This window comes from Aulostomus chinensis, chromosome 15 (genome assembly GCF_037954235.1).
Source record: "Aulostomus chinensis isolate RoL2024-O1b breed Wild chromosome 15, RoL_Achi_v1.0, whole genome shotgun sequence".
Classification (NCBI taxonomy): domain Eukaryota; kingdom Metazoa; phylum Chordata; class Actinopteri; order Syngnathiformes; family Aulostomidae; genus Aulostomus; species Aulostomus chinensis.
This window is the reverse complement of record NC_141334.1, coordinates 11,502,588-11,530,009: the sequence shown is the minus strand read 5'-3', so window position 1 is coordinate 11,530,009 and position 27,422 is coordinate 11,502,588. Positions and strand designations below refer to the sequence as shown.

Genomic DNA, 27,422 nt, shown 5'->3' with positions numbered 1-27,422 from the left:
ATATAGCACAAAAGACATTAGCTGAAAAGTTCCCATAAGTCATTGTAATGGAGCTCAGGATTTATCAGGAGAATTGCTACTCAACTCCAAACACTTTCACCAGATGAATGTGATGTGAAGAATAATTACCACATGACTACAGATTCTGACCAAACTTGACAGCGTGTCAGGAGATTTAAATACATTTTTATCATTAATTGGCACAGTGTCTTTCTGAAAGGGAGACAGACTTATCTTTCGTGCTGAGGGAGTTTACTGCAGATATTTAATGAATAAACTTGGTATATTTGTCTATCCTGTTATCAGTCAGGCTGAACACAACATTAAATTAAAGCTACGCTGATCTTAAAGTGGTGATGAGGCCACCGACGCCTCCCTCGGGAATCAGCAAGCGCGATGCACGACGATTCTTTAATTGTGATCTTTTGCATGTGTCTCCTGCTTCACTTTCCCGTGTGTACGTCTTACCCTTCGAAATAATGCAACTAATAAATTGCAGATATATTATTCAATTGTGCAAAGGCATTGTGCTCAATCAAAACAGGAACGTGGTGGACCGAACCTCATTTTACGACCAGTAAACAAACCATGGGCGCACAGATGGGCTCAAATTGCTGATGAAAAAAAAAAAACATGGATGCTGTGCAAGACAATGACAATTAACCTGTGCCCGAACACTGCCACAGCTTTCACAGTTAAAGGTCAACCTGTGCCCGACCTTCACAATTCTAAAACTGTTGGTGGATATCTTCCAAATAATGTTTATTATTCTTGTTGAATACCTCTTGTTGAAAAAAATGCATCCATGTTTTCACCCTGACAAGCATTTCCAATATTTCAGTTGGGAAAAAAAGTGAGTGTCTTTTTTTTGTATGCTACAATCAATGTTCAGCAAAAATAATCAAAATAATGTGTTTTTAACCACGAGCAGGTTTTCAAAAGAGATGTTTGATCCTTTCTTAATATGTATTTTTGTGTAATTTAACTTCCTTGCTGTCGCAGTTGCCTGCTCTTCCCAAACACTCGGTCACGCAACCCCAGAAGTAAAGGTGACACAACTGAGTAACTAGAGGTATGAATGTTTTTGTGTACTAGAGTCAGTCTCGTTGCAGTCTCCTCAGCTGCGTGGTGAAGGTGCAACCTTATCACCAGAACGAGAGGGTGAGATTATGACTAAGCAGTTGCCCAGGGCATGCATGATGCATAGCAAAAGTGTTTTCAGAAACACATCCTTGCTCTGTTGTCCTTGACCGCGTCCTTTTCAAACCACATCCCATCTCTGTCAGATAGCTCGACAGAGAGAGAGAGAGAGAGAGAGAGAGAGAGAGAGAGCGAGCGCGCAAGAGAGAGAGAGAGAGAGAGAGAGAGAGAGAGAGAGAGAGAGAGAAATGAGGAAAACAGAGCTGGCTGTTTCAAAAGCTCTTTGAACTCTAAGACCGACAGGCACTATTCAGTGAATTCAATATAAATCCGACTTGACAGCATCCATTCTCACCATAAATAACACACTTCAAAGAGGGGACAAAAAATGGAAGGGGTCATGGCATATTTTACACTTAAGTTTACATCCATCTGCCATGTCGTACAGATTTTGTGATTCCCACCATCTAATTAATGCCACCACGTCAAATAATCAATCCCATGACTGATGAGAAAATATTAAGAGTATTCTCTCCCGCAGAAAGAGACATGAGTGCTATTTTTTTGTGTGGACATAAATGAATAGACTGTTAATTTCTAAACAGATGCTGAATACATTCAAACTGAGCTTGCCTGCTTCATCCTGACTGTGACAAATCCTGGAGCTTGCAAACACACTAATGGAGTAACAGTGGCTTCTGACAGCTACCCAATGAGAAATTGCAGGGCTTGCTTTCCCCCCCTAACCAATGACAAGAATACCAATTTTGTTTAAAGTGCTGGAGTGCTGAGGGTTTAAGCCAGAGAAGATCCTACTTATTTTCTGATAGATTGCCCCTATGCTTTCCACCCACATAGGAGTGAGTCATCTTAAAGAGGTATTTCATAAAACTGGGCGGCCTGTGGAATACAAAGGTACACATGGAATAGCAAAAAAAATAAATAAAGGAGGAGGGGTGGAGGGCTGTGATGTTGCTTAAAGCCTACATCAACCATAATGCATTGCTCTATCAAAAGTGTAACAATACAGAGCATGGTGAAAATTGACAAATTTAAAATAAGTGTGATTCATGAGCAGCAAACATAATGAGGGGTGTTTTATGGCTTCGTGTGAAACTAAACGATGACGAGTGGACATAAGATGAAATTTGCCCTGATTTCTTGAAGTAGGGATTTATCCAAAATTCTAAAAGAATATCACCAGTAGATCTGGTTTGTTTGAGCAGGCAGGACATCCAAGCTAAACAATGTGTCACAAGGTGCTTTGATTTAAAATATATTTTAGCCACGTTATTCAGAAAAAAAAACACCAGCCCTTTATCCGTATTCCTGCACCTAATCTACAGTCAAGATGGTTCAAAAGGTAAAAGGATTGTCCCATGGCAACGCGAAGCAGTGAAAATATTCTGAATGTGTACACCAAGTGATACTTGAGATAGCAAAAAAAACACAATGATGCTCTGCATAGCAAGTGCGTTACCTGACTCACCAAACTTGGGTGACCGTGATCTAACATTGGTTATAAACAAACTGTGGACGAAGATCTTTTACAACCTCACTTCAAAAGATGGAAACTAACCCTTTCAGACAGGCTAAAAAAAAAAATTGATCTGTCACACACTCTCTCTCTCTCTCTTTCTCTGTCCATTTCACTTTCTCTCTTAGTCTTGACTCACTCTCTTTTCACATTAGTTTTGGCACTAAGAGCCACAGATTGACAAGCAGTCACAGCAAAGCCACTCAACATGGCAGTTAAAAAGTATGGTAGGGCAACAAAGCCGTGCAAACGTTACTGGCTTCTTATGTTACGTGACAGACAGGAGGAAACTTAGCTGTATTGTCTTATTTGATATAAAACGGGCCCTGGTTAGAAACTTTTAAATTGCCTCAGAAATTAAGGAGAGAAAAGATAACAGCAAAAAGCTTCAACTTAAAAAAAAAAAAAAAAAAAAAACCTTCCCCAAAATATTATAAAAAGACTAGAGGAGGAGGAGGAGGAAGAAAGCAGTACATTTTCTGGCACATCTCATGTACTCTAGACTCCCCTGCATCCTCTCCTTTTCCTCTCTTCGCTTCACTTCCACTCCCATCTCCTTCACTTTCTGCTCTAACAAGCACTCTGATTTCCCCTGGAAAATCTGCACTCAATAAACTTTCTCACTGGCTGATGTTCCGTACTGAGTTTGTAATATAAAAGTAAATAACTGTGTCACGCAGAGAAGCCTGCAGGGATCTGTCTGTACTACAACACCGTTTTGTCTATGAATACAGTATATATGTTATTTTACACTCATAATTATATGAGGAGTGTATCGGAGCGAATAGGAGCCAGCATGATACTCCCTGTCTGTCCATTCATTCCTCCCTCAACTAGAGTCAATACTAATTAGCCTAGTTAAAGGTCAATACAGGCCTCCAGTGTAAGTCATGTACAGTAGGGACAGCTGTGACCAGAGGTGACCACAGACTCCAGCAGAGGAGTGCTGCCATTCGCTCCAGAAAGTAAGTGCTTCAATCAAGCGACATTACTAAAATTATACACACATTACTGGGGGGCTTTAGCCGCCGATCAACGGCGATCAGTTACACCTGGTTCCAATTTAAATGTGACAAAATATGTTTTGACAATTTCTACTGAGTAGCAATAAAAGTAATAAGTATTAGGGCACAGGGGAAAAAATGAGCAGGGAAAGTTGCAATACAATTTTGAGAAATGTCATGTAATGTAAAAACGGTGAGCCTAAAGTCAAAACGCTGATATTCAAGTTGAAGCAATAAGATTAACGCCAACATTGATCAAGTCGAATAACGAACAAAGTCAGCTGATCTGGTCCCTGAACACCACTGACCACGACTGGGGATGACAGCTTCCTCCACAGCCAAGTGTATGTAGCTCAGCAACTGTGTTCGTAACTCATTTATGCTTCACATAAACATTATGTTAAATCTCAACATTTTTACTTTATTAATGGCTTTTCAATTTAATTCTCAGCATTTCAACTTCATTTTAAACGTTTTGAAATTGATTCTTCACAGTTCCACTCCCCAGAACACGAACATTTAAATTAGTCACACCGTCGCTAATGACGGGTTTATTTTACCCGAAATAATATACCTGATAAAATGTAGTAAAAATATGTGTAAAATGTATACATTAACATTATGTTAAAAAAAAAAAAAAAAACGGTGGCAGTAAAACTTTCAAGGATGAAGAGCCTTTAAGAAGTGCTCTAAATAAGAGGAACTGGGTTAGATATGTGATCAAGGAGGAAATATGATTTGGAAAACGTTGCTGAAGGGATTGAAATACTTTAACCAAATAAATCACCCTCTTACATTGTAGTAATGTAGGTTATCTGGTAACATTTCCGTAGACTCTTAATTAGCAAAAATACTGACATCCTCTAGAATACTTTCATGGATGTAGTGTTTCAAATAATCTCACAATTCTCAGCAGCAGTAATTGTAAAGTACTACCAGAGAAGCCCTGCCATGTCCTGAGGAGAATATGAATGAGTGGGGGTCTTAATATTAGAGCTGGGATATATTAGGGTCAAAAGACTCAGTAACATGGATTGCGATGCAGACTGCAACAAGTCATGATTGGAAAAGATGAGCTCTCACTCACGTCTGCTCCCGTTCTCATGGAAACGTGCAGACTTGCTTGGTATTTGCAGGGCTGTGAACGGGGAGGGTGTGAGATTAAAGCTAATATCTCTGTGCTAACAGGAGCCCCATTTCTCTGATGGATATATCGCAAATACCAATAACTTATCCAGCCGTTACAGCATGAGCGCCTAACTTTGTTGAGGGAGACGAGAGGTGTTACACGAGCTATCAAAGATCCATTCATATTTTTTAGAATAAAGGATCATTGCTTGCATTGCTATCTTAAATTTTATGTTGTGTCCTTCTTTTTTTATTACTCAACACCAGTTTGTCATTCAATATCTTCATGTTCATGTTTCAATAAAATATACGTGATCTAAGCCCCAATGAACTAATATGAACTGCCCCATTTTCACAGTGCTTATTTGATTCATTTCATCCCTGGGTGAGTGAGTCACTTCTTCTTGTTTGGATCAACATGTTTTCAGCTGCGGTTTTGACACTGCGGGACAGCTGGAGACAACGACATTCTTTTTTTTCCCCTCCTCCTTTTTTTGGGTCAGAAGTCCTTAAATAAGTCACAGTCGTTTGCCTACACGTGGAAATGACTGGGTTTGCTGTGCAGGAAAGCCTTGATCAATGTTATCCATCCACAAAGTACTGGATCAGTTGTACTGTTGGCCCTTAGGGCCCAGCCAGTGTAGCTACCATGCTGCCCTCATTACAGTAATGATGTCCCAGTACACAGCTCCCACGTGAGATCCCATCAACACTGACTCTCTTTACCTCTCTGCCTCATCTACACACAAAGAAAAATATCATGCAATCAACTGGTGAAGGTTCCTGTGTGTCACTTCATGATTGATGGATTGCAAAACAATGTGACCGAGGCATGATTAAAACTGGGAGTTAATCAACGGGTACACACTTCTCATCATGACTGTCAAAGAATGATTTCCTTGTCTGACATAGGAAATGATTACCAAAAAACGGAAATATTTCAGCCATGACACCTACGTTATTGGATATCTATTTTATATAAGTAGGCTTCAAACTCAATTTCTTTGTCGCACCTGTGTCTTCATCAATGGTGAAAGTGCCCAGTCCGCTGCCTCCTCTGACAGAGTACCTCAGGATGCCATCTCTCCCCTTGTCATCATCTTTAGCGCTGACCGTCAGGACGCTTGTGCCCGCACGGGAGTTCTCCTTCACTGAGCCTCTCACAGCAAAGTCAGAGAAGTAGGGTGCATACAGATTCTCGTTGACATCCACCACCTGAAGAAATGCAATGATTCTGATGATTTTTGACTGAGGAATTGTGAATATCTCACCCAGAATGAAAAGTATACAAGACTTTGGACTATAATGTCATTGGAGATGCACAATTGTTCACAATTTTGAAATCACAATTTGCCATATTAAAATGTTTGGATTGCTGGAAGACACAATTGTTAAAGGCTAACTCTGTGTCAAAATACCAATTTAGATTCAGCACTGTGGTGCTACAGAGATGACCTGCTTACAAATCACGTCCTCCAGAACCATAAATTAAAAAAAAAAAAAGTTGAATGGGTTTTTTTCCAATAAAAAACAGAACAATGTATATATTCACTCTAATATTGTAAAGCACATCAAGATCAAAATTATTATTTTTTTTTTTCCAAAATTGTGCAGCCTTGAATTACATATTCAAAATCATGTTCCCCGATAGCATTGTTTAGACATTCTGGCCAGTATTATGTTGATACATTATTCACTTTGCATAGGGTAACCACAGGGACTAGGATTGGGTATGGTTCAAAAACTGACACCTGATTGAATGACAAGGCATCTTATTCAATTGGATTGAAGCCCTAATGGAGAGTCTCTCAAACAGAATGGGATTGAACTGAGCTGAACAACTTAACTGATCGTCATTAAGGTCAGTTTTGACCAATGATTCACAATAAAACAGTCACTTAGCAGGTAAAGTAGCAGTGGTATATACTGGCCTGTCTCAGCTCAGCTCAGGATGCCTGCAGCTCAGTTAGTCAAGGTGCCAGTGATAAACAATACACAGCCTTGTTTAGTTTCAGCAGTGTAACCGGGATTCTGAATGTTGCAGACTCACACGTTGCATCTACTACAAGGTTAAACAGCGGCCATTGTAAGTCTACCATTATTTGAATGGAAAAATTATAGAACTTTTGCACTTGCATAGAGAGCACATATGAAGTTGGTTACACGTACCATGATTTTCAGCAGTGTGTGTGTGTGTGTGTGTGTGTGTGTGTGTGTCTGTGTGTGTGTGTGTGTGTGTGTGTGTGTGTGTGTGTGTGTGTGTGTGTGTGTGTGTGTGTGTGTGTGTAGGGATTGTACCCACCTCCACCTCCACAAATGTCTGACTGCTGAGGCTGGGGACGCCCCTGTCTTCAGCAAGCAGGGTCAAGTTAAAAAACTGCTGTTTCTCAAAGTCCAGCTCCCTCCTTATCCTCAACACCCCACTCACAGGATTGATCTGTACGAAGCATCCAACCACATTCATCATAGACTGTCAATAAAAAAACAGAATTCAGCAACAGGGACAAAATATCACCTACCTCAAAAGTGCCATTGAAGTCGTTGAACAGGGAGTATCGGACCTGTCCACCAGGACCCATGTCTGGGTCCTTAGCCTGCACCCAGGTAACCATGGCTCCTAGAGGGAGATCCTCTAGAACTCGAGCACTATAACTGCTTGGGATGAAAGCTGGAGCACAATCATTGACGTCCTCCACTATTATATTAAGGGTGGTCACTGAAGACCTTCGGGTGCCTCTTTCAGCCTTGTCTCTCACCTCAATCGTCAACGTAAACTTTGAGAATGTTTCCCTGTCCAAGTGACTTGCAACAAATACACTTCCTGTTTCGCTGTCAATGCCAAACTGGGGAACACTGGTCAGTAAAATGTAGGACAGCTGTCCATTTTGACCCATGTCTTTATCAAATGCAGTGATGGTGATAACTTCCACACCAATGGCTGCATTTTCTGATACAAGAGCAGAGAAACTGTCCTGATAAAACTGGGGGTTGTTGTCATTTGCATCCTCAACGATGACGGTCAGTAGTCTCCAGTTGGACATCTGAGGGACGCCCTGATCGTAGATGGTGATGTTGAGGAAATAACGGTCCGATCGCTCTCTGTCAAGCGGCTGCAGTACAGTTATCAACCCATTTTCCATGTTGATATTGAAACAGTTTTCCTTGTTGCCATCCGATATGGAAAAAAGAACACGGCCATTGAAGCCCGTGTCGCCATCTCGCCCTCTCACCTGGAACACGCTCGCACCAGGGGCGAGGTCTTCTCTCACTAGAATACTAGTGGGCAGTGCCTCGAACTGTGGAGCCACTTTGTTCATAGAGAAAACATCTGTATATATCACATCTGGTCTTGTTCTAGCCATAGCTGATGCTTTAGAGAGCATTTTTTCTGCCAACAACTGAGCCACCCTGGTCTCCTTGCAGTTGAAACCCCTGGGTGGCACCACACCCCTCACCACAGAAACATTCACAAACATGGGATCTGAGAACATTTCTCCATCTGTAGCAACTATTTTCAAATTGAACATCCCGCTCTTTAAATTAGCCGATGCTAATGATCTTTTTAATGACAAAGCACCAGAATCTGGATTTAAATTAAAATAATCCAGCTCGTTCCCAGATATGATCTTGTACTTCACCATTCCCAGTTCATCCATGTCTACAGCCGACATAGTGACAACAGTCTGGCTTACTGGAAAATCACGACCTATCATGCCCCTGCAAGAAACCCTCTCAAAAAGAGGCTGGTTGTCATTGATATTTATGAGACGAATAGTGACATTAACCTCGCTCTCCCTTCTGTAGGGTGAACCCCAATCAGAAGCCCGCACAGCAAAAGCATAGATTTCATCTGATGACTCAAAGTCCAGGTCTCTTGTGATCCTCACCTCCCCTGTGTTTTGATCTACAGTAAATGGCAGCGACGGCTCACCACTGATTGTGTGGGTAACGTAACCATTTTCTCCTTTATCATCATCCACAGCAGATACTAGAAGAACGACAGTACTGATTGGTAAACTTTCATTGATTGCAATATCATAGAAAGGCTTACTGAATACTGGAGAGTTGTCATTGGCATCCTCTATGGTGATTTGGACCCTAGTTCTCTGCTGGCTGATGATATCAACCACTTCCATCTCCATGAAATCCTGTGATATCTTTGTCAGATGCCTTGTGGTCACAATAACGCCAGTCAAGGGGTTTATGTCAAAGTACATTAGTTCTGAGAGGCCGCTGAAGCTGTAATTGACACTCTGAGGAGTCGGGGAGATTTTCACCACCTCTACAATAGTGCCTGGGGGAGCTATTTCACTCAGCCTGACTACATAAACATTTTTCTCAAAACTTGCCAACACTGGGTCTGGCTTTGTAACCAATACCTGAACAACTTGGGTGTTAGAGAACTTAGGAGGTATACCCCTGTCTTTAGCCTGGAAGGTTAAGTTGTAGCCATAAGGGAATCTCTCCCAGTCAACCGTTTCTGATGCTTTGACCATGTACTCATTCCTGGCTGGCAATCGATCGATCACAAACTGTTCAAAGGGGTCTCCCTCAGTGATGGACACCCACTCTATATCCCCAGATACCCCTTCATCTTTGTCTACCACAGTCAATTTGACATAAACCGGATCCTTGTCAACCCATGATGGAACGACAGCAACTGCGCTGAGAACAGGAGCAAAGTCATTAAAGCACTTCACCGTTAGGACCAGCCTTGCAGTACTGCTGATGCCGTTGTTGCCGTAGAGTTTCATCCCTCTGTCAACCACCTGCACCTCCAGCTCAAATCTGTCTTGCTTGTCCATCCTGGGCTGACCTGTTAGTGTAATAACCCCGCTGGTTGGGTGCACAGCGAAGAGTTCAACTCTGTTCTTAAAGAAGTAGTAAAACTCTCCATTGGAGCCCATGTCAGCATCCGTGGCGGTTACTCGTCCTATACTGGCACCCAGAGGGGCAGTCTCGGAAAAAACAAAGGAATAGGAGGTTGGGGAGAAGAGTGGCCGGAGATCATTTGTGTCCAATATCTTAATATAAACAACGGTTAAAGCCTCTAAACCTCCTTGGGCAGACGCCTTTACTGTCAGTGTGTAATTATCTTGCACCTCTCTATTCAGGATGGCACCACTGCCTCCGTTAGTGCGTATACGGAGGAAACAAAAGTCTCCCATTATGAAGTCCTCAGCGTGGAAGATTCCTTCACTGTTACCAGACTCAATGGAGTATCTAATATCTAATGATCGGGGTGGCCCAAGAATTATTCCCATCTTGACCTCACTTCTGGTATAGGTTCTTGCAGCAGCGTTCTCAAAAATGGAAGCATTATAGGCCGGCTGGGTGAAGAGCAGCAGGCCTTGTCCTGCCCTGGGTTCAGGCAAGAACTGGGCATGGATTGAGATCAGGAAGAAGCAAAGAAGATGGAACGGAAGAGAAAGGCTGGGCAGGGAGAGCATCGTTCCCCAAAAATAAGGCTTCATCTCTATTAAGTCACCCTATATGAGAAAACAATAACATAGAAAAACACATTTGGACTCAGTTGCTGAGTTTTAAGACAAAAATCCTGTCTGCTTAAAAAAAAATGGATTAAAAACTGTGAGGTTAATATTACACTGACATTTCAGAAGTGGTACTTATTACAATATGGTGAGAACATTCAGCCATCTGCTATAATTGCATCCAAATGTTGAAAAGCTCTGAATAATTTGAAAAAAAAAATAGTAGTGTCTTAAAACAAGACGACCTGTTATTCTTTAGCCAGTGAGGTTGGAGTCAACATGGACTTATTATACAGTGCTCACAATAAACTTTTATGTTGCACAAAAAATATCAATATCATAAAGTTGTCCAAATGAAAACTTTAAGACAGTAAAACATGTTTGATTGCAAATTCAAGCTATTCTCCTTTTCTTTTGCTTACTGCTGGTGATATCAAATTTGAGCCCACCTACATGTTATATTGAAGTAAAAGTCAATATTAATTTCAGCAGCAAATACGATGTCAGTATTTATAATAAATCAACATTCCCCACTGAGGTACTGTCCCGGTGCATCTGTCGTCTCTCGCGGTCGTGCAGAACCTATCAAGCTCGCCAGCGTGCAAAAGAGCCCGACTTTATTTGGGATACATTTTATCTTCATAAACTAGGCCTACGTAATAGAATCACACCTACCTTTAGGCGAAACAGCTGACATCTGTAAAGGTACATCCTTTCCCATCCTCTCTCCGATAACATTCATACAATGAGATGAAAGAAAAGCGCGCAAAACAGTCCCTCACATGCCGGTGGTGATGCACGAAACGGAACATTCATGTGCACACATCCCGACGGGCAGTTGTCTACTGGGCTGCAGCCATCCTCGTAAAACTAAAGAGCTATTGCCCCAGTTTTATGCACCTGACTAATGTAACCGTGATTGCTGATTGCTATTCTGGCTTCATCTTCAATAACTTCCATAAAACTGACGTTAAAATAGCCAGGTCTTCCTTAGCTGTGAGGTTTCGCTCCGAAATAAACCTTGAATAAAATCTTCACGCTTTCCGCAAGTTTGAAACGGCCAGCATCAGTTGTCGCCTGTGCGGGACCACCGTGCGCTCTCCAGGATGGAGAGATGTAGCGGGTTGGGCGAGCTCCGATGTTTGCCGATTGAAGTCGAAAACACCCGGAAGTGATACCAGTGTCAGAAATAGCAGAGTGCGGCGGCAGTGGTCCCATTTCTCATACATACCAGCTTTTTTTTTAGTGCTTAGTCACAAATCTAGCCTAAATTATATTTGTTTTACATACCGATATGTCTGTTTTGTGTTACAACAAGGGATGTGGACAGCGGTTTGATCCAGAAAACAACCCAGCCGGTGAGTACTGCGTTCCAGTAAAGTATCGCTGTGCCCTGTGTGTTAGCAAGCTAACGTTAACCTGTGATCATCCAGAATATTCTACAGTGAGCAGGCCATGTGAGCCCATGTTGCTAACCCGGTAGCCGAGTGAACCATACATAGTTTGGTAGCTGATGAGAACCCGGGTAGCTAACAGCACGCTGACCTGCTGTGGCTTTTCACGGTGTTGCTAGCATGTGATTAGCAGGTTAGAGGGTAAATCGACGGGAGATAGTCTTACTCCATTGTCCTGGATGGGACAGGCAGTAAGCGGTTTAAAGTTTCAGAAACTCGCTACACTCCGTTTTTGTTATGGAAAATAGTTACAACACTTTCCCTCGTTTTTATGGAATACCAGTGAATGTTGTCAAGAGTCATACTGTAATAACCTTTGTTATACATTGTTCCACCTAGACGGGAGACTGGAACATCCGCTAAATAGGTACCTTTGCAACTTTTAAGGGGAAAAAGTTTGTTTATTCACTTAATTTGTTTTCAAGATGACTAGTAGTCACATATAACTTTAACTTACTCGATTCTCATTCATTCACAAGTCGCCAAATAACAAGATGCTAACGTAGCAACTGCAAAAGTATTGTAGGGCTGCTAACTAGATGCTAACTTACTTAGCAACAGCCTCCCATTCATCAATGCCCGGCCTAAATCAGACAAGATGCCAACCTGGTGGAAGGTGCGCAACAAAAAGTATAAATCCAGGGAAAAAAGGAAAGAAGCACGACGTAGTCATGTGCTTGAGTTCATGGCTCGAGAAAGAAAACATGCAAGTTTATAATTGGAACCCTGTGTTTGCTGCCAGCGGATGAACATTGATCTGTGAATGTGAGATCAGCCTCCCTCCACAGCTCAATACATTTGACAAATTCAGTAAGGATGTGTTTACAGTGGACCTTCCTGTTGCTAAATCTGCTTTTAAAGATAAGAAATATACGTTTGGATACAATAATTTAATTCTTGTTCAACATGTTTTCCCCTTGGTGTGGGTAAAACATGGCTACCTCTTCTAAAGCTGTGGTCGAGTTTGTGTTCACAAGTTTGACTCGAGTTTATTTCATATGTCTATTTTTCACTAGAAACGCTATTTGTTTTTTTCATCCTCACAACTTTAGCTGATAATACATGGGAAAATTAAATATGCACAAATTTATTGGCCGTGTATCAGTATATCTGCCAGTATTTTGCCTCGTTGACTTTCATCGGTCCATCTCTAAATATGATGTCAGTCTTTAACACCAGTGTCTGGTCAGTTGATGTGAAAGACTGGTTGTTATTGTCATTTCATAAATGTTTCTGGTTCCATTTGTGCTCAGTCAGAGATAGAGTGACTTAGGGCTGAACGACTTCAAGCCTGTTGATGTATAGGGATGATTTATTTGTTTTTATTTCATAAAACAGAGGAATAATTTTAATCTAAAATTAGATATGTGAAGTAAAAGAATCATTTGTGTCCATAGATCTCCAAAGATGTAATTAAAGTCACATGAGGATATGCTGGATGTTGAACTAAGATTGGTTTAAACTAGCTATGATGTCACAAATCATACTCACAGTTGGCCTTGATAATCGGATTCTCACTAAGCACTGATAAAATTAACTCTTAAAGCAACGGGTGGGAAAACAGCGTTCTAGTGCCAAACTCTGATGGTGCGTCATTGTACATCTTGGAGCTCAAATATTAATCTGTAGAAACTAGAAGAAAAACACACATTTGACTGGGGGAGGGGCTTTAAGATTAAGTTGGGTTACCGTTTTCATGATCCTCCCCGTAGTTGAAGTTTCAAGGTGATAACATTGTCTCTACATATCACCGACAAAACACAGTGCATTGCAGGAGTCAACCCTAATTTCCATTTTAATAAGATCCCCCCTTTCATAACAATACAGTGTATTGCCATCGCTGTAAGGTAATAGCATGGAGGGGACATGCTTTAAACTGGGCTATAATGAGAAACGCTTTACTCAAGAGCTCATTTTTTCCTACATTGCACAGTCTTTTGTCTTTAAGGGCAGCTTCTAAAAGGTGGTATTAAAGAGAAATCCTTGTGTATTTGTCACTCAAGGCAAATGTCAGATTTTCTGATTGCATCTTAAGTGCATCATTTGTCCACAGCTCAAAGCAGAAGTAGCAAAAGAAGAAGAAAAAATTAGGGGTTGAAACTCAGTTTTTTTCCCTGTATCTTGCTCAGGATTACAAAAATTTAAATATTTCCAGTCGATTCCAGTGTCAGTTTTTAGAACGTATCGATCAATTTTCTTCTTCTTTTTTTTAAGTGATAAAATTGCTGAGTGACACCTGTAGTACATTTAAAGTTCAGTAGTGTTTATTTGAAAGAAAAAGTAAATAAATATATATCGGCTGAATGTGTTTCCTATTAATTATTGCGTTGTGAGCAAGCACAAGAGAAAGTTTGGACCTTTTTTGGATGTTTTATGCCTCACAGTCTGCTGCATCTATTCATCTCAGCATCCCCAGTCATTATATTCTGACTTGAAGCCTGCCCTCAGCATAGTACATCATGATCAGCTCAGACGGGCTTGATGAAATACATCCATCCAATTCTGCAGGAAATACCATCTTAACACCCAACTATTTTGTCAGAGTCTCCACTTGACTCTCTGAATATGAGCACCTCAATCACTAAGAAGACATTTTGACTGGGAACATGTGAAGGTAGCGTCAGACACGAGTGAGCGAGTCCATGTGAGAGATGTGCCACACATGAGAGCACAAGCGCTGATGTTGTTATGCTTTACCCAAAAAAAGGGAGGCTCCTGCATCATAACAGGATTACTATTTTGCTACACAGAATGTATTTTAGCTTAGTTTATGAATGTAGATTTTAGCAAAGGAAAAAAACGATGTTGGAATTGGCATGTTGCGATGTAGCAGAGGTTTTCTTTCAAGGTTAACTCAAAATTTGTATTTTGTTTCCACAGATGGCTGCACCTACCATCCAGGGGTCCCGGTATTCCACGATGCATTAAAGGTTAATAATAATAAAAAACTGAAAAAGCACAGTGAGCATGTTTTTTTTTTTTCTTTTCTTTTTTGCTATCTGGACGAAATGTAATGTTAAAGTCTCTCTAACTTCCTCCAGGGATGGTCCTGCTGCAAGAGAAGAACCACTGACTTCTCAGACTTCCTCAGCATTGTTGTAAGCTTTAGTCTCAGTCCCAACTTTAAATCCTCTGTGTTCATGTTTCCATTGTGCATTGTTTTCATCGACATAGACTACCGCCTTTTCTGTGGCTCATATCAGCCAATGACTGCTCTTTGTCCGTCAGTTCAGTGCCACGTCTCTCTCTCTCTCTCTCTCTCTCTCTCTCTCTCTCTCTCTCTCTCTCTCTCTCTCTCTTTCTCCCGAAACAGGGCTGCACAAAAGGTCCCCACAACAAAGAGAAGCCCCCTGAGCCAGTGAAACCAGATGTGACATCATCGGGAGAAAAGAAAGGCACAGATGACCAAAAACCAAAGTTTAACGAGTACATCATCTCCGCACCAAAGCCTCAGGAGGCCATCTGCAGACCAAGGTCAGACAATAGGCTCCAGACATTTTTTTTTATCATTATCAACATATCCAAAGCTCTCGCTACATGTGCAGCATAAGCAAACCACACAACACCTTTAGAATGCTGCTCTCCCCCCTTTTTAAAGGGGGGAACTAAGCAATTCAGTACACAAACATGGCTTCTAGTTTCTTACCACACATATGCATCAGCTCCATGGACTACATGCTGCTCAGAATTATTCCAGTGCACATATGATAGGGCAGGTATAGTATCAGAGGTAATAAATCGGCCTGAAATCGGCAAACACATCCACGGATAGTGAGAAGCGTACGTACGTCTTTCCTCTGGGTGGTTTTCACCAGAGTTCAAAAGAAAGTGGACAAGTTGACTTCTGAATTGAAATCTCTCTGAAGTAGTGTTTCGGTGTTATCGGCTCGTGCTGGAGCAGAGACGTAATTCTAAGGAGATGTTGCCTTATAATGTATAAATCAGCGCAGATAACCCTCCCCAAATAGTCTAAAATGATCCAATCAGGTCTGCTTTTCATGCCTACTGTCTCTGTTACAGCCCTGATGAGCCAGTGGTGAGATTGCAACATAAAGTGTCCGCCTCTCTGAAGCAGGCTCTGGAGAAGCTGAAGCTGTCTGAAAATGTGGCAGAGATAAAAGGTAGCGGTGCATTCTCCCCCTCCACCTTCTCCTCCAGCGTCCCTTTTCTTTTTTATTAAAGGTGTGGATTTATTAGCCATATACCGGTATTAAACGTGGGGTGACATTTATGTGTTGATGTGAAAGAAAGGTTATAATAAAGACTACGTGATTGAATTGATGCCCGTTCAAAGATGTCCCACAGTTCTGTTTTCATTTTTGATAATGATTTCTGTATTTCTGTGGCGTTGATAAGCAAAAAACAATGTCTTCTTCCCCAGTAAGAAACCAGGGGCTTGTTTTTCAGACGACAATATTTCTCCAGATATATTTCAAGTCAACAAAATCTACACCGAGTGTATTGATTTTTTTTGGCTTGTTAGAGGTACAACAATCTGTTTCAGCCCAGAATTTTTATCTCTGGCTCTTTGTTCACCCTCCACACCTTGTTGTATCATACAAGAAAGACAGGTCGACAGTCCAAGGTAATGGATGTCCTCAGGGAATTTGCCATCATCTGTCATTGACTGGGTTTGAGTAAAAGCTGACTTGGCCGGTTCAACGCATCATAACTGTCTGTCCTGTGGGTTTTATTTTTTTTCTTTTTAAGACGCTTGAAGTAGTCAGGACATTGTCGCTCTTTCTGTCTCCGCAGAGGAAGAAAGTGACGAGATCAAGATTGGAACGTCCTGTAAAAACGGAGGATGTACTAAAGTAAGTGAAGGTGTCGCTGCTTGTAGAAGGACTGACGTTGTGTTTTTCTCACTGATGTGCAAGAATTCAATCAGCCGTCTGCAGCTTAAAGTTCTGAATATACACACGTATGATTCGTCAGATAGGTATCAAACTCTCTGAACCAAACTGGATTCTCTTGTTCCAAGAAAAGGAAAAAACCACATCTTAACGATCCTGCTGTCATCTACCTTCTTACTCGATTTCAGATGGGCGCAAAACAATTTTCACAACTCAAGTTTAATTTTTCTTGTCAGTGCAGAAACCCCCGAGTTCAGAACACAAAATATGAAGAGAATTAGGAGTGACGTGTTTGGTATGCACTTGGAATGGGGACTTAAGTTGATTTGCATAAATGTCTTTTAAAAGATTTGATTGAAACCATCAGATGTTCTCTCAAGGGCAAACCAGCCCTGGGTTTTAGGTTTGGATGTAAAGCTCTTTAAAAAAAGAACGTGTTCTTTATCAGTTCTCTCAACACCCCCCAGAAAAGGGCCCTTGATTGCAACAAATAGGTGCTTCTGCTTGCTTCCATCTGCAGAGAGACGATGACAATTTTGTGGAAACGTTCTTGTTTTTGGAGTACGTAGGTTCTTGAAGTTGGGGGGGGGGGGGGGCGAGAGCAGAAACCATAGTATTTTTATTGAGAGTGCGTGTGCAGTTTAGCTCTGTATACTTAACATTTCTGACTCCCATATTTGTTGTCTCTAGAGTTATGATGGACCTGCCAGTGATAAGGAAACTTGCTCATACCACGCTGGATTTCCTATCTTCCATGAAGGGTTAGTAATCTGACTTTTACTCTAGTGGCACAGAATAATAATATATGTTCTCTGGTAAGGAAACATGAAGAGCAGCTGTATCTTTTTCTTTCTTTTTTTTTCCCCCCGTTAAAGTCTTTTGTAATCTTGAGTGACAAGTTATCGACTGCTAAAATCCGGGGGGTGTTTTTCCTCTACATCTCCAGGATGAAATACTGGAGCTGCTGTAAGAAGAAAACCTCAGACTTTAATGCGTTCCTCTCTCAAGAGGGCTGTGCCAAAGGAACACATCTATGGAGGAAAAAAGATGATGAGGTAGGTGTGTGCCTGGTGGTTGTCTGGAAGAGAGCTTCGACCACAACTCCATCTAGTGGCGTCAGGGGAAAGAGAAGCAGTCAAGTAAATCGGGTGATCTCCTCACAGGGAAAGAAGGTGGTTCCATGTCGATTCGACTGGCATCAGACTGGGACGCAGGTCATCCTATCCATCTACTCTAAGAACGCCATCCCGGAGCAAAGCTACGTGGATGCTAACAGCACCACGGTGAGGAGTAGCGTCTGTCTGCCCAAGTCTGCTCTCCTCTTACGTTCAGACTAACGCTTTTTTCTTCTCCAGCTGGACATCCATATTGTATTTGAGGGCGAGAAGGAATTTGACCAGAAAATCAGTTTGTGGGGAGTAAGTATATTTATAGCTTTGTTACAATAAAAGAAAAGCAGGTTTGTTTGTTCTTTTGTTTTAATGTACTTAGAGAGTCTCACAGTAAACTTTGTGTCCCTGCAGGTGATAGACGTGAGTAAGAGCGTAGTGAACATGATGGCAGCTAAGATCGAGGTAGCCATGAAGAAGTCCGAAGCCATGTCTTGGGCTCGTCTGGACCTCCCTCCCCCAGTGCCCCCACCAAAGGAGAACGAGAAGAAACAAGAGGACACTGATAGCGAAGAAGAGACTGAATGATGAGGAACCCTAATAAAAAAACAATGTGCTTTGAGCTGAATTCTAGACCATCAAGGTCCATTCTTTACCTCTACAGGGAGTCACCTCTTTTGCTGTCATGGAACTTGGGACTCTGCACCTCAACATTACAGTGTTCCCCTGTTGTTCTTTACTTCACTTGATTTAGCCTAGCATCCTTTTTATTTTTTTTTGTTTGTTTGATTTATTTTTGGGTCCTTACCTTAAGATTCTCCAAGTATTTTTAACAATAGTTTTTCCACCGAGTGACCATGAGATGATTGAATAGACTTCAGATGTCAAATGATGACGCAGGCGCCTGTTCAATTGTACCAAAATCTCCCCGGAAGACGTTGTAAAGCTTTTTGTCTCCTTTCATGTAGATCGTTCCCATCAGAGCTGTTGTGACCCTTTTCAGTTTCAATTCCATCTGTACATTTCCATGCGTTTGAAGATTGAAACCACAGTTGTATGTTTTTTGTTTTTTAATGGGGTTTTTTTTGCATTCCAGCCCTGGTTCCAATTATTGTCTGAAGTATTTGATTTTTCTGCCCACCAGGAGCAGGGCAGACGAAATGTTGTCTTCATTAATCATATATATATATAATTTCTATATGTGTGTATGACAAAGCTGCTCTATGTAATTGGATCTCAGAAATCCCCATGTATGTATAACAGGACTTTATTCTCAGTAAACCGTGTTCGAAGAATAAAACTGGTTTCTTGGCACTCCAGACTTGGTTTTAAAAAGAGACAGACTGACGTGAGCGCTGTGGTTCTCTGACCGAGCAGAAGAGAAGTCTGCAGTAATAAAACCTGAACAGGAGTGACACCCGTGTGAACGGTGACACGGTGACACGTCCTGCTATCCACATGTTCCAACCCCCCCCCCCCCCCCCCCCGGGCCACGTTTTAAACATGTTAACAACATCCGACCAACCCAACTTTTCTCTGCTGTACAGTTAAAAATTGTAATTTCCAACAAATCCATGTTTTGTTTTGTTTTTTTACACATTGTAAATTATATGATGTAAATTTTCTTGATCTATGTAATTATCTCTAACAACAAGTTATCTAACAACAGTGCAGTTTTAAGAATGTATTTGAATATCAGAGAATGCCAATATAATGCAGCACAAAGTACTGTATCATAATGTTGTGCTAGGCAGCATGTGTCAAGACTCAGAACGTGTGTGGCTGAATGACACCGTGACAAGGGAATAATTGTTCCTTCCATTATCATTTTACCAAAAAAATAAACTTTTGTGTTCAACTTTTTCCTAGTTTGAAAATGTGTGTCCGTAACGTTTTGGATTCAGACAGTGTATGTAGAGGAACAGTTTTTCTTTTTTTTCTTTTTTTTTTTAAGATCGTTATTTACACCAGAGTCCTACAAGTGTCGAGACTCGGAGTCGTGATATGAATCTAAGTCAGCTTGACCTTCAAGTTAAGATTCTGAACCACATGTAATTTATGGGATTGCGGTGACTTTTACAAAATGTCGCTGTGACTTTTACTGAGGCTCTTATACTCTTAAGGTTACAATGTCCAACTATGTCCTGATGCTGTAGAAATGTCTCCGCTCCTTTGTTTTCCCCTCTTTCTAAAAGTAACTCTCTTGCCCTGAACAAAAAAAAAAAAATTAAAAAATCAATTTTAATGTTGTTAAAAATAAAAGTATTTCACTCAACTCCCACATAAAAATAAGAAAAGAAATTCCCTCAAGGCTTCTTTGATTGTATTTCAAGATTTTCTTTTTCTTACTTTGGATGGGTGCACGCAGGATATCATTGCTATATAAGAAAGAGTGATGCAACCCACGTCGAAGCTACTTTTGAGGGAGAGTGTAATCAGCTTCTGAGAACCATTTTAATCCAAGAGAAAATGTCATTATGGAACATTTCTGTGGCAGGATGGTAAACGTTCCGCAGACCAGGTATCAAAGGCTTTCACACGCGGCAAGAGCAGGTGAATTCGTTTCACAATGTGCCCTTTCAGAACAATTTGAATACATTTGTATTAAACAAATACAAAGAGTGATTACATTATATAATGTAAATATTTCACAGTGCTTTCATGTTAATATTCTTCTGTGCCTTCACATAGTCGTCTGGTAGTTACTGAGTTTGCTTTCTCCTGTCTCACAGCTTAAGATTAGAGGCTGACTCTCCGGGAAAGCTAATAGGTTTCTCCACCTCTTCACATTCAGCCAAGGTGACCCACGGTATCGCCGCTTCGCAGTTATTACTGCAGCCGCTACAGCCACTGCAACAACTCCTCCACAGAGCCCTGCAAGCAGCAGCCAGGGCCACACGGCCTGCAGCTCCTCCAGGAAGGGACGCATGGATTCTGCTAACCTCTGGTCTGGAAGAAGAAGGTGATGACAGGACAGAATTAGTTTACATTTGAGAGGAGGTAAAGAAGGCTAGCTAACCTAAATCTGGGGGGGTACATCAGTTTACAGTCAGGATATTCTTTAGAGCATGAAACTGTTCAACGGTCCCCTACATGAATGTAATAGTGGGTGGCTTGAGGATGGGGGTTGGTGAGGTGACATTCTTACTTGGATCCAGCAGGAAGGAGTATTCATACCCCAGCTCTTTACTGGAAATGAAGAAGTCTCTGTTTCTGTGGAGCGGCAGGAAAGGAACCATGTGGTATTCGCTGTTGTGGCCTATGGGAGCATTAGATGCTGGATACTGGGATGGGGAGGGTCGATGCCTCCTGAGCCACTCTTCATAAATGCTTTCATGGAAATAACAGCGATGTTAATTTACCTCCAAAAGTGGATGTGCGCTCGTCTTCACGTGTTCAGGCTCACCTGTCGACATAAGCATGGTGGAGAAGGAATATGGGGTCGTTTGCAGAACCCTGCACTGATGACATGGATCCGTTCATGAACACGTGGAGAGCAGCGTGCATGCCCATACGAGAACTGCTTCCTAACCCAGTCTGGGGGTCCCCAAATCCTGCGATGACAATCAGCATTGACGGCGGTGCCACATGTTGTTGAAGGGCACTAACAAACTTTGTAATGCACAAAAAGATTATTATTGTCACACGTAATAAGGACAAATTATGGCATTCAAACAAGAAATGTGAAGGATTTAGTTATGTTGTTTGTTTTTTTGTATTCCAACATCAACAGATTGTACAAAGAATTTGGGGACATACCATTGCATACAAATGTCGAAGGCAATGTCCATATAGCTTCCATTGAGTGGATTATCTTAATATTCATATTCATATATATATATATATATATATTACAATTACAATTACAATGCTGAGTATTGTAATGTTTTGGCGGCACGGTGGTCCAATGGTCAGCACTGTCGCCTCACAGCAAGAAGGTTCTGGGTTCGAGCGCAAGATCCTTCTGTGTGAGTCTGCATGTTCTCCCAGTTCCTGTGTGGGTTCTCTCTGGTACTCCAGCTTCCTCCCACAGTCCAAAGACATCAAGAGGGGACGAGGCTGATTGATACTCTAAATTGACTGTAGGTGTGGCTGTGAGTGTGAATGGTTGTCTGTCTCTATGTGTTGGCCCTGTGATGGACTGGTGACCTGTCCAGGGTGAACCCTGCCTCTCGCCCGAAGGCTGCTGGGATAGGCTCCAGCCCCCCTGCAACCCTTAACAGAATAAGAGGGAGAAAATGGATGGAAGGATGGATGGATGGATGGATGGATGGATGGATGGATGGATGGATGGATGGATGGATGGATGGATGGATGGATAGCAATCTTTTTCAGTCTCCTTTGTACATCCCAGGAGAGTGATCCCTCCTCTCGAAGGTTTCTCCCATTTTCAAATTAATTTAATTCTGAGTTTTTTGAACCATCAACAGATTGTAAAACCCTCTGGGACTAACTGGGATTTCTGGGATTTTTTTGGCTGTTTTAGTAAAACTTGATTTTGTTTACTCAACCTGCCATTAATAAGCACATAGAGGCTCAGCAAAGTGAGTGGATGGATTTGAGTAAAATCTTATGTGATACTGAACTAATGTTAATCCCTTCAATGAGATTACCGCCCACCCAAAAACCATCCACACACATTATTTGCCCCTGAGACTCAGCGGTGACTTTAGTTAAACACAAAAAACAAGTAGCATAATTTGAATTTTGGATCATTTGTCATTTACTCTCCTCCATGAAGTTACAGTGGGGATTGTTAAACTGTTAAAAACCTCACAAATTAGTGATAATCTACAAATAACATTAATAAAGGACACAGATTAAACAAAGGGACTCTGAATTTGAATATTAGAGCCTAATCTGAGCACGCACACTGTTGTGAAATGGTATATAATGATATTTTGTAAGAGGCTGAGCTTTCCTTCATTCGTTCTAGCAGTGCACACCAACTAAACGCATGCTATTCAAGGCCAGTATGAAAGCAGCCAGTTTGAAAAACTGATGATTAACAACAAACAGAATAATTTACTCTCAGACAGTATATTAGTGGGACGGAACAGATTACCAGAGTACCAGATTAGCCCAGTGAGAGGGAAGAGTAGCAGAGCAGAGGTGAGTATAATTTAAGATGCAGCAGCTCAGGGGATGATATCACCACCAGACCGTGACAGAGGGGGTGTGTGTGTGTGTGTGTGTGTGTGTGTGTGTGTGTGTGTGTGTGTGTGTGTGTGTGTGTGTGTGTGTGTGTGTGTGTGTGTGTGCGTAAAGACCCAGTTTATCTGACCTTCCAGAGTGTTCCTGAAGCTCATGTTGGCACTGCGGTCCATGGCTCCGGTGTCATAGTCGGTCAGACTCAGAGTGAACTCCACCTCCGCTGAAGTCGGTAATCGTTCAACCACGTTACGATTGTGATTTCCAGGGTTACGGCGTAGAGGGCCCTCCTCCCTGGCATCACATAGGACACCCATGTCATTGTAGAGCTGCGCTTGGGAGCAAAGTACCTGGAACACGTGGAATACATTACATGAACTTTCCATCGAAGTAAAACATCACTCTTATGACATTTCAGTAGGCTACACTGCAGATCTTCTTTTCCAGACATGTTGATTAGGGTGGTAGAGAACTTCTTTCAGGGCAGCAGAAGTATTAAAAGATGCCAAAAGGAAGAAAATCTCCATGTTGTAATTTGACAACAGATAAAGGAATGCTTAATATTACAATATAACACAAAAGATCAGTAAGAACATGAATGTGAAAAAAGAATAAAAACACAATAAAAGAATAGCAAAACATTACAAATGAATAAGTCAAAACAAAGTGTCTAAAATAGTCATGACTCCCTGCTAATGAGTCAGAAGATTTCTCTTGAAAATTATCCAGACAGAGTTGAAGCGCACAAATCACAGTTCAAAATGTTGGTTCATATTTTGATGTCACATGAATCTGTTCTGAGTCTGTGGGAAATGCCAGTAAACCAAAGACTTGTATCTGAATGAGAAATATTTTTACTTTGTTAAAAGAAATAATGAAAAAAAGATTTTTCAGGAACCAAGCCATGGTATTTTATATTCGTTAATATACTCCCTCATGTTGAGGCCTTCATTGAAGTGGATTTGCTTTATTTCATTACGAACTCAGGCGGTTGTTTGTCTTGAGTTAAGGCCGTTGATGTTCTGCCTTCTCAACATTTTAATCAAAATGCGTCAAAGAGCATCTACTTCACTCTTTACTTACTTATCTATATGGACAATAATCTCTGGTGTCTTTAACCGGTGTCTGTTAGTGTATTTACCCTCCAAGAAGAGAAGACAGAGCCAGGACTGAGGAGACTGTGGTCCTGGGGGCTCCGGTCCCCCATCAGCTCGTCCGTGCACACGTCACAGCCCTGGGCGTCTCTCCAGTCCCAGTAGGGGATGGTGAAGCCCATATCCCGGGTCAGCTTCCTGATCTCATTCTCCCAGTGCAGCAGGTAGACGCGATGCCACGGGAGGAAGGCAGGCGCCCAGTGGGCGAAGTCCACATTGGTCCACACGTTCCCGGGCCCTCCCAGCAGCGCGTTCCGGGACACGTAGTAGTGCATCCACACAAACACGTCATACACCGAGACGTCTGCGAACAGCGGGTTGGTACCGTTCTCCATCTCCTGGTAGGTTCCCGTGGCCACGACATAGTCCCTGCTGACGGTGTACTTTGCCAGGTTCAGGTAGGACACGAGGCGGGTCCTCTCGGCCCTGGACAGGTGGAATATGTTCCTTCTCAGAGACTCTCTTCTCTCATTGCAGTTCACCCCGAAGTAGCCAAATTTACAGTCCGCACAGTTGAACCCCATGAAGTTTCCTACGCACTGGCAGGTCCGGTTGAAGAAAACCAGGGGCCACTTTTCCCTGTCGTCCAAGCCGGAGAAGGGGTACTGCGGTCCGTCAGGGGTGTCCGGCACCTCCACATCCTGGCAGAAGCCGCGTCCGGAGCTGGCCCCGCAGGCCGAGCCGTCCCCCTCCCAAGGTGGGCAGCACTGCTTGGTTTGTAGGGCTTCACGGGTGGCGCACAGGCGGGGGAACTGGAGATAACAGGGTGCAAAACACACCATAAAACTGACGAGTGTCAGCGGCCACATTACAGCGGGTTACTACATTTACACGGCCAACAACCGTTACGTGAACCGTGGGCTGACGATGCTTCCTCTCTCCAGGCTGAAATTCTCCTGGGTTTTCTCCAGACACCCCCTCCTCCTGGCTGGACTGGTCACATGCCGCTTAACCTCAGGGTGAAGCTTACTCCTCAGAGAGGGCAGTCAGCCTGAAATCACACACACACACACACACACACACACACACACACACACACACACACACACACACACACACACACACACACACACCCCATGATTGCACCCAAGGCTCTCCTAGAAAGAGTGACTTGTTAGAATAAGAGCCCCCTTATTGCTCCAGTTCATCAACCATTCCTCGAAACCACACATTTATTAACTTTTAAACTCTGCTGTGGGTCTGTGTTGACAAGAGAAGAACAAGTTAATCAAGCACATGGTAAGAAGTAAAGTGTGGTACATATTTGACACATAACCATCTGCCAGAGTTTGCTTGTATAGAGGATGTAAAGATTAATGTTGTAGATTTAGGGATAGCACACACACACACACTCTCTCTCTCTGCCAGTTGTTTATTGTTAACTATGGATCCCCATTAGTTGACACAGAAGCATCAGATTAGTCTTCCTTGGGTCCAATGAAAATCAGAACATACAAATAATAAATCATCAGTCACATGTTAGACATTCAAATATAGCAAAAGTAACAGTGACATCGGATTACAGATATAAAACACAGTAGATGTAAATAAATAAATAAAATAGGCATCTGTGCACTTCAGAGCGTTTAAACACGCAATCAAAATACAATACTGTACAACACAGCGAGCAGGTCTGAGACCAGGATTAAAGTTCACAATTAACATGTAAAAAAAAAAAAGGGTTTGATTACCCTCTTGTATTCTTTCATTCCAGTTACAACACAAATTTGCAAAGGGAGTGAATTCCATAAAGACATGGATCTACGAAGGCTGTTTCCTTCATTGCATTCGTTCTACAGTGTGGTAGTAGACCTCATCCTGCTGTTGCAGATTTAATACCGTATGAATGCACATCAGAGCTGAAACCAATTTCATTGAGGAAAACTCTAGCAACATAAGTGGGAAATGCATTCTTAAATATCAAGGACCCAATGGATAACCTATCATGAATTTAGATTAGATTAGAATACATCCAGTCATCACCTGAGTGAAATCGGTGCTCAGGTGGAAGGAGACAAGGAGATAAGAGGGACAGAGTGCAGAGACACACACACACACACACACACACACATGTCCAGTTCTATTCAGGCGGTGAGGAAGCCTTTCCCCCCTCTGTTTTCCTTTTGTCTCCCCCAAACCAGTCATGTTCCTCCATGCACCTCAAGGTGCTGGGGTTTTGTTGTGCTAGTTTGGGCTGGAGGTGTTTTAGCTTTGAGTTGACGAAGGGTCTTGGAGGCGTTGGGAGCAACGGCCCGTTGCGTGGGTGGCACAGCATCTTCACTTCTTCACTCCTTTTGTCAGTTTCAGCCAGGGTCTCCAGTCCGTCTTGTTTGTTCTTTTTCATGGAAGCATTTTGGGCATTTTCTGTTTACCGATAACGCTTGTGGGTTTAATTTAATTGTTGGCCTGCCGTCCCTTCTTTGTGCCTCCACAGCATTGCCATAGCAACCTATTCTGAAATTCCAAAAAAGTAAACGCAAATATCACATAAAGGAATAGCCTCCCAATTACAATAATCGTTACATATGACATTAAAAAAAAAAACACTTTCTCCTGGTATCACTTTAAATAAAAATGTGTAAATTATGTAAATGGAATATTTCAATTTCATGATATTTCCTTGGTTTTTGAGGCTAGGTGAACTTATTTCTAAAGTTTCGCCGAGTGTGTCCTGTATTGTCGTCTCTAGAGTTGATCATACGACCCCACAAGATTCATCTTCTCAACAGGTGCGTTGTTCATTGAGGGGATTGAACAAGAAAAATCATAAGAAAAATCTGGTGATACAAGAGCAGAGCGAGGTGTTACCTCAGGCAAGGATGGGGTATTTTGTACATTTGTATAATACTTTCTAAGAAACTTGGTGTATGTTGATGTTTCTCGGTACTGGAGAATCACAAAGAAAAAGTCTAAAAGCACACTGACTTTAATTCAACCTTTAGACTAAGAGGGCGTCCCCATGTGATCTTTAAAAAGCCTGAAGGGCATCAATCAGTCTACGCTAGGATAGAAATCGACACTAGAGGGCGCCATACAACTATTTCAGATAATCCATTCAGATTACAGATTGCCTGTGTCTCCTTGAAAAACTTATAAACAACACTTTTGCTCTCATAAATGATGAATTAAATTCCTTTGGCTTTTACTGTTAAATCCTCATGTTAAAACACCCGCAGCTAAAAATCCCCTGTCAACATCTTTAATTCATTTAGAGGATATATTCTGACCAGAAGTATTTGGTTCGGAGCTTGCTGAGCCCTGCATGCAGCACGCATTATAATGTACCGCCTATCAGGAACAAACTTCCAGAGAACTGTAGGCCTGCTACAAATTTATCTTTTCCATGTAATCTGAAGACTTCTCTGTTCGTATTTTAATCAATTTGTATCTGATTTGAGAC

General features: G+C 41.9%; 3 protein-coding genes across 4 annotated transcripts in view; 1 reads left to right on the top strand and 2 right to left on the bottom strand.

Annotated features, from left to right (window-relative positions):
* Positions 1–11,289, bottom strand: part of fat3b (FAT atypical cadherin 3b) — a 71,002-nt gene extending 59,713 nt beyond the window's left edge. Inside the window, exons 1-4 of the mRNA XM_086226248.1 lie at positions 10,977–11,289; positions 7,329–10,298; positions 7,112–7,246; positions 5,823–6,024 (exon numbers count right to left, since the gene is read on the bottom strand). Coding sequence (XP_086082374.1) covers positions 5,823–6,024; positions 7,112–7,246; positions 7,329–10,298; positions 10,977–11,039 — 3,370 coding nt within the window. The 5' untranslated portion in view covers positions 11,040–11,289. The remainder of the gene's footprint in view (positions 1–5,822; positions 6,025–7,111; positions 7,247–7,328; positions 10,299–10,976) is intronic.
* A 161-nt stretch (positions 11,290–11,450) lies between these two features.
* chordc1b (cysteine and histidine-rich domain (CHORD) containing 1b) lies at positions 11,451–19,031 on the top strand. The gene is made up of 11 exons (XM_086227117.1): positions 11,451–11,659; positions 14,636–14,685; positions 14,797–14,853; positions 15,069–15,229; positions 15,776–15,876; positions 16,511–16,569; positions 17,299–17,369; positions 17,555–17,663; positions 17,772–17,891; positions 17,964–18,026; positions 18,132–19,031. Exons 1-11 carry the CDS (start codon positions 11,596–11,598, stop codon positions 18,303–18,305), a joined length of 1,029 nt encoding a protein of 342 aa, XP_086083243.1. The 5' UTR covers positions 11,451–11,595; the 3' UTR covers positions 18,306–19,031.
* Positions 19,032–20,215: 1,184 nt separating this feature from the next.
* LOC147248688 (tyrosinase-like) lies at positions 20,216–25,011 on the bottom strand. 2 transcript variants are annotated; one of them, XM_086227116.1, is made up of 6 exons: positions 24,563–25,011; positions 24,010–24,448; positions 23,002–23,218; positions 21,124–21,271; positions 20,866–21,047; positions 20,216–20,666 (listed from the first exon to the last, which is right to left on the bottom strand). In XM_086227116.1, exons 1-6 carry the CDS (start codon positions 24,829–24,831, stop codon positions 20,401–20,403), a joined length of 1,521 nt encoding a protein of 506 aa, XP_086083242.1. In that variant the 5' UTR covers positions 24,832–25,011; the 3' UTR covers positions 20,216–20,400. The 2 variants fall into 2 exon arrangements, with proteins under 2 accessions (XP_086083242.1, XP_086083241.1); XM_086227115.1 differs by having other exon boundaries at positions 24,010–25,011.
* Between the last annotated feature and the right edge of the window lie 2,411 nt (positions 25,012–27,422).